General features: G+C 57.7%; 2 protein-coding genes across 10 annotated transcripts in view; one reads left to right on the top strand and one right to left on the bottom strand.

Moving 5' to 3' along the window:
- Positions 1-4315, top strand: part of FARP2 (FERM, ARH/RhoGEF and pleckstrin domain protein 2) — a 134358-nt gene extending 130043 nt beyond the window's left edge. The window contains exons 22-26 of the mRNA XM_025403973.1: positions 556-674; positions 1010-1173; positions 2425-2532; positions 2763-2914; positions 3488-4315. Coding sequence (XP_025259758.1) covers positions 556-674; positions 1010-1173; positions 2425-2532; positions 2763-2914; positions 3488-3605 — 661 coding nt within the window. The 3' untranslated portion in view covers positions 3606-4315. The remainder of the gene's footprint in view (positions 1-555; positions 675-1009; positions 1174-2424; positions 2533-2762; positions 2915-3487) is intronic.
- Positions 4316-4493: 178 nt separating this feature from the next.
- The window catches only part of STK25 (serine/threonine kinase 25), a 16547-nt gene continuing 14383 nt past the window's right edge, over positions 4494-6657 (bottom strand). For all 9 annotated transcript variants that reach the window (XM_025404875.1, XM_025404879.1, XM_025404874.1 and 6 more), the window contains 2 exons: positions 5864-6000; positions 4494-5174 (listed from right to left, as the gene is read on the bottom strand). In XM_025404875.1, the coding sequence (XP_025260660.1) occupies positions 5135-5174; positions 5864-6000 (177 nt within the window). In that variant the 3' untranslated portion in view covers positions 4494-5134. The remainder of the gene's footprint in view (positions 5175-5863; positions 6001-6657) is intronic.

The raw sequence follows: 6657 nt of genomic DNA on the forward strand, positions 1-6657 counted from the left end.
AGAAGCAAGTGGAAACAGCTCCCTCCTCCCCAGATAAGATCAACAGAAGGATGACACTGAGCTCATTTGGTGGCCGGGATGCAGGGACCCCTGCACGGTCACCAGCACCACACTGTGCTCTGTGAGGAGTCTCAGCTCCGACTCTGCAGCGCCCTGGCCAGCATCAGCGAGCACAGGGCACTCAGTTCCTACCAGGAAATGTTCACTTAATCATGAACCAGGGCCAATCTTGCATTTCAGTATCAGAGATGTAGAGAACACTGTTTCAGGAACAAACACCCCTGCAGACCTCCATTCTAGGACCGGGGCCCTGCCTTGGCTCCCCCAACCCTGTCACAGCACCCTGGGGGTCAGGCTGATGCCGGGCCCTCCCAGCTCTCCTCCCTGCTGTTCTCGCTGGAGGGGACACGTTTCCCAGTCCTCTCCACCCATCAGGCAGGACAAAGCAGAATGTGGGAGAACAGGTGCGGTGAAGGCTCGCCCTCCCCTGAGGGCTGGGGCCCTACACAAAGGAGAGCAGAGCCACTGAGCCTCACCCTCCCCTCCTCCCCGCAGCACTCGGCTGGAGAAAGAGAAATGGATGCTCGACCTGAACAACGCGATCCAAGCAGCCAAGAGTGGCGGTGACACGGCCCCTGCACTGCCAGGCAGCACTGTGTGCACTCATCCCCCCAGTGAGTACTGGCCACGACCCCCCAGGAGACCTCCACTACACCTAAGGAGGCTTTTTCTGGAAGTTGTTTTCCTTGGTCCCCATTGGTCCGCTAAGCTCCCACACAAGCCCCTTCCACAAGGAATGTTCCAGGCTACGCCTCATGCCTGGGTGGGAAGAGGGGTCAATCGGGCTGCTCTGGCAGAAGCACCTGTGGTTTTGCTCTCAGCCAGCAGCTGGCCTAGCACCAAGGGCTCCCCATTTCCCCAGGGCCACCAGAGAGGAACCCAAGGGGTGGAAGTATCTGGCAAGCAGAGGCCACAGGGGGTCCCCCCTGAGACACTGACTTCTCCCCAGGATCCCCCAACGAGGTATCTCTGGAACAGGAGTCAGAAGATGACGCTCGGGGTGCCCGCAGCTCCCTAGAGGGGCATGGCCAGCATCGGGCCAACACCACAATGCACGTGTGCTGGTACCGGAACACCAGTGTGTCCAGGGCAGACCACAGTGCAGCTGTCGAGGTACGACCATGTGAGCATCACCTCAGTGCATCTGGAAGCTTCCCAGCCCTCTCTGCACTTGGTTGCTGAGGAGGGGACCTCAGGAGGGTACCAGCAGGCAGGCTTGGCCCCAGAGAGCTGCCTCTTACTCTCCCCGTGGTAGAAGGTGGTATGGGAAGTCCCCCTCATCCAGTCAAACCCTCTTTGAAAAGGGTGTTTCAGGTCTGGTGTCTCTGATGAAGTCCAGCAGGCAGGGCATGTCCTCAGGGCCTGGAGCTGGTGTGTAGTGGAGCTGAGAAAAGCCCTCTTAGACATATCCTCCCGCAGCCCCCACTCCCAGCGCCTCTGAAACCCTTCACCTTGGGCTTGGAGCTTGAGGCTCTGCCCAGGCACCCTGCCATAGAGGGTGGTCCGCCCTATCTCACTGCATGGGCCCCGTCTGCCATTGTGGGTCGCCAGGTTCCTCAGCCTGGTGCCCCCACACCCTTCCCTAAGTCTGCTCTCTTACTCCACCCAGAGCTCTTGTCCTTCTTGCTGTTTCCCCAGAAATCCCCCCCAGCCACAATCTGCTGGGCAGGGGCTCAGGAGCTACCGCAGCCCAAGCCTCTCCCCTGATGACCTGGGTAGGTCAGGGTGCAGCAGGTCCCTGATATGAGCCCGCTAGCTTGTGGCCAGCCCAGGACACCTGAGATCTGAGCAGGGTCCTAGCCAGGCCTGCCCCCGCCATCTTGGACAGAGTGCAACCCCTGAGCACCGCCCTGAAGGCGGGAGGCTCACATGAGCCCCGTGAGCCGAGCCACTCCAGCGCCAAAGCCATGCCTAATCCTGGCAGAACAGATGCCACACGCTTAGGGATGGGGCTGCAGTGGGGCATCTTGTGTGTCTTAACTTGCCTCTCCCCCACCCATCATTTTAAAGAACCTTCCAGACTTGGCTCAATGTACTATCTCTTAAAGTGTCTTCTCTCTTCTTGCTGTTGGATGGGTTTGTGGATGGTTGTTTACTGAATGCTAACTTTATTATGCACAGGGAAAAGGAACTCATTTTACTTGGTGCCTGGAATGTCACTCTAGGTTTTTAACATGCTTCTGTTGGATTTAAGTACTGATAAAGCTGCTGTCCATAGCAGTCCAGAGGTAAAATCAAGGCCTCGGCCAGAGAAAGCATGCAGGTAGTCTTGGGGAGTAAACCCACTCCCACAAGGCCCCAGGGAGATGGAGCTGGGGGTTCTGGGTGCTGGTTAATGCACCTGCACTTTTCCTTTATTGACAGAACCAGCTTTCAGGATATCTGCTAAGAAAGTTCAAAAACAGTCATGGCTGGCAGAAGCTCTGGGTCGTCTTTACCAATTTCTGTTTGTTCTTCTACAAAACTCATCAGGTACTGGGGTTTCACTGGAGCCTGATGCAAGTGATGCTGGCAGACACTCACCCTCCCCACCTGTGTCCCTTTTGTATTTTGGTTCTGCCCTCCCATGCTTTGCCCACACACCCTGTGCTCCCTTGGCCCGTGAGCATTTGTATGTGCCACCGTTGTGCAGGTAGCAGAGGAATGGGCGCTCCCTGCTGCAACCCAGCCCCTGGAACCCGTGTCCCTGTGCTGTCTTCCAGGATGACTACCCACTGGCCAGCCTCCCGCTGCTGGGCTACAGCGTGAGCATCCCCCAGGAGGCCGATGGCATACACAAAGACTACGTTTTCAAGCTCCAGTTCAAATCCCATGTCTACTTCTTCCGGGCTGAGAGCAAGTACACATTTGAAAGGTAATTTTGTAGGAGGCAGCCTTGGTCAGCTGCCCAGGTCTGAGTGGGACCCCAAGGAACATTGGTATCTCCTCAGCTCCCATTTCTACTCATGGTGTTGGAGGCAAGTTTTCTGGGCCCTGGAAAGGAAGGGCTGAGCAATGCTTCCAGCATTTCCAAACAAACAGCAATGCTTTTTTTTTTTTTTGAGATGGAGTCTCCCTCTGTCACTCAGGCTGGAGTGCCGTGGTACAATCTTGGCTCACTATAACCTGCACCTCCAGGGTCAAGCGATTCTTCTGCCTCAGCCTCCTGAGTAACTGAGATTACAGGCATGTGCCATGCCGCCTGGCTAATTTTTGTATTTTTAGTAGAGACAGGGTTTCACCATGTTGGCCAGGCTGGTCTCGAACTCCTGACCTCAAGTGATCCATCTGCCTCCCAAAGTGCTGGGATTACAGGTGTGAGCCACTGCACCCGCCCCCAGGTTTTTAACCCTTCTTTTGTCCTGCTTGTCCCGTAACCTGGGTTGTTCTTGGGACGGTGTCTGAGCACAAGCTGGCTTACTGGTCTGACAGCCGCCCTCTCCTCCAGGTGGATGGAGGTGATCCAGGGAGCCAGCAGCTCGGCTAGGAGGGCCCCGAGCATCGTGCAGGATGGTCCCCAACCCTCCTCAGGGCTGGAGGGGATGGTCAGGGGAAAGGAGGAATGACGCTCAACCTGCCCAGGTCTGGACACAACTACAAAGAACAGCAGGACAGAGGTGGCCTCTGTCCTGAGGCTTCTCAACAGATGGGAAGTGGCTGTAGTCTCAGCGGATCCCCACTGGCACCAACAGTGTGGGTGGGCCTCATGTAACATCTGGGAGGGGCTTCATCCCCCCACCCAAGGCCCAGTGCATGCCGCCCGCTATCTGGGGCCCTGAGAAAAATGTGCGGGTCTCGAGCGCGGAGCTGCTCACGCCTTAGCCCCCAGGCCCCTGGCTCATAGACACAGACAGGGCTTGAGCAGTGCTCTGGGCATCGGACCAAAGTCTGGGCACACCCTGCCTCTCTCCCCAGAGCAGGGTCCCTGCTGAGGACTGGCCTAGAGCAAGCACTGGAAAAGAGGCCCTGCCATACACCCTGCATACCCACTGCCAGGACCCTCTCAGACAAGTGTGGCACAGCCATGCTGACCTTCCATCTGGCGAACCAAGTGGCAGCCCCAGGGGCCCGCCCTGCAGGTCACAGCTCAGCAAGTCTAGCAGAAGCCATGCTTGTTCCCCGTGTACCTCTGGAGAAGCAGAAACCAAAGTCCCCCTGTGCCCTGGGAGGGTGGGGTCCTCTAATTTATTAGTGCCCAGCATTCCTTCCAACGGGAAGTAGACGAGTGACTGCTTTGTTCACACACATTTGATTAAAAATAAACAGCATCTCCCCACCTGCACACTCCTCTGCCTGCTCTGTTCGCCTTCCAGTGGGCCAAGCAGAGCCCAGGAATCAGTCACAGGGAAGTTTTGAAGGGGAGCTGGGCTGCAGTCTCTGCGTGCTGTGATGAGGACTCAGGACCAGGGATGCTGCAGCCCTGCATGGTCCGGGCCCGCCCCCCCACACACCTGTATGTCTCCAAGTCAGGTCTTTATTGAAAGTGGCAGGGGCCTCTCAATGTTCTATGAAAACTAACATATTAACCTCAGAATATTTAAGGAAACAAGTAAATTCAATTTTCTTAAAAAACAAAACATTCTGGATGACACAAGTACTTATGAGCAGACACAGTACCTGATCCAACACCACAAGGCAAATCTATGGCCATCATGGGCCCTGGGAGGACAGCGGCCAGGGCACTCCTCTGGGGGCTGTCCTGTTGCCTCTCCCCATCTCATGGGAGGAGGAGGCAGAGCTGCCCTGATAGTTGCTCTGCGCCTTGGTCTGAGCGGCCATAGGGCTGCGTGAGTCTGCAGAAGACCCAGGCATAGCTCATGAGGACCATGCTGGCTGCTGGAGCCCCCGTGAGCTCTATTGCTGGGCCAGGAGAGGAAGGAGGGCAGTGGACATGTGGAACGGCATCCCCTGACGTGCAGAACAGCACACTGCAGGGGTGGAAGGAGACGGTGACCTGGCATGTGAGGCCCACAGGATCTGACGTGTCCCTGCAGGCACGAAACAGCACGGGGCACCTTCCAAGTCAGCACAGTTCTTATGGAGCTCAGAACAAAAACAAAGAACCTTCTGTCCCCTATCTGAACAGCAGCGCGTTTCAGCGGGTGGATGTCAGGTGGTTTCTGTTGTGTGAAAACCTGCAGAGAGAAGAGCCCACCTCTGTGTGCATGCACCCTCTGTGCCCAGGCTCCTGACGGCCTCTTGGGTGTGCAGTCTGCGGTGGCAGCCCTGACAAGCCACCGCACCACGTGGGTCTGAAGTGTCCCCAATGCACAGGGTCTCAGGAGCAGCACTGACTGGCCCAGACCCCACCCCCAGAGCTGCTGCCCAGGGGTGCCAGGAAGGGGTCCCTGGGTGTGGACCAGGACTTAGGGCATCTGCCGGCGGCATGGCGGTTGGACCCTAAATCCACTGGGCGGTGGAGGGCCCAGTATCTGTCCTGCCCTCTTTGCGAAGGACTCAGGTCAGCACAGGGGCAGCTCTGACGTTTTGCCGCCAGCGTGTCAGAGCAGCTCCTGGGAGCCACTAGGTGGCAGAGGTCAGCTGAGGACAGCCGTGTGGCCACTGAGGCCAGGACCCTGAGACGCTCCTCAGACACTTAGACTGGAAAGGCCCTGCCCACTCTCTCCAGCCCCAAAATCTCCATGGCCCTGTGAGCTGGGTCCGAACAAGGAAGAGGATGCCATGACGCCCCTTCCCGGAGTGAAGCGAACCCATGTAGTTCCAAGCGCAGCCACACCCACGAGTGAGCACTGGACTTCACCCCACGTCCAGCTGCTGCTTGGCGGGGGTGCTCTCCCCAACCCTATGGCCCAGCCACCCTCACCTCTGCACTCGCTCCACCAGATGCACCATCAGCTTGTCTGAGATGCCGGGGCAGGACTCCTCGGCCAGGCTGAAGGCGTTCTCCAGCTCCTCCAGAGCACCCACGCTCCCGCCACTCTGCTTGTGCTTCTCTTTGAGCTATGGAGAGACCACCTCGCCTGACCCTGGACCCCAGGACAGGCCCTCGGAGAGCCCGCTCCTTTGCTCGGCCAGAGTCATGCTGGAGGCCTTCAAGGCCTTCGTCTAGGACCCGGGAGCCCTTCAGCAAGCCAGGAAGTGAGGTGGCCCAAGGAAGCCTGCCCTGCCAATGGGGACTCTAGTGGTCCTTCCCCACAGCCCCTACCCTCCCTCTACACTCCAGGGAATCTCGGGCCTCGGTTCTCAGGAGGGGACCAGATGGCTTCCTCCCAGCTGAGGGTCATAGAAGCCACTGAATGGGTCCGATCAGACCCAAAAACACGAAGCCCAGAAACTCCCAAAGCGCGACCAGGCCCAGATCTGACCTCCATCAAGACACCAGCTCTGCCTGTAATCCCAGCACTTTGGGAGGCCGAGATGGGCGGATCACGAGGTCAGGAGATCGAGACCATCCTGACTAACACAGTGAAACCCCATCTCTACTAAAAAAAAATACAAAAAACTAGCCGGGCGACGTGGCGGGCGCCTGTAGTCCCAGCTACTCGGGAGGCTGAGGCAGGAGAATGGCGTAAACCCGGGAGGCGGAGCTTGCAATGAGCTGAGATCCGGCCACTGCACTCCAGCCTGGGCGACAGAGCCAGACTCCGTCTCAAAAAT

Source organism: Theropithecus gelada, chromosome 12, assembly GCF_003255815.1.
Source record: "Theropithecus gelada isolate Dixy chromosome 12, Tgel_1.0, whole genome shotgun sequence".
NCBI lineage: Eukaryota > Metazoa > Chordata > Mammalia > Primates > Cercopithecidae > Theropithecus > Theropithecus gelada.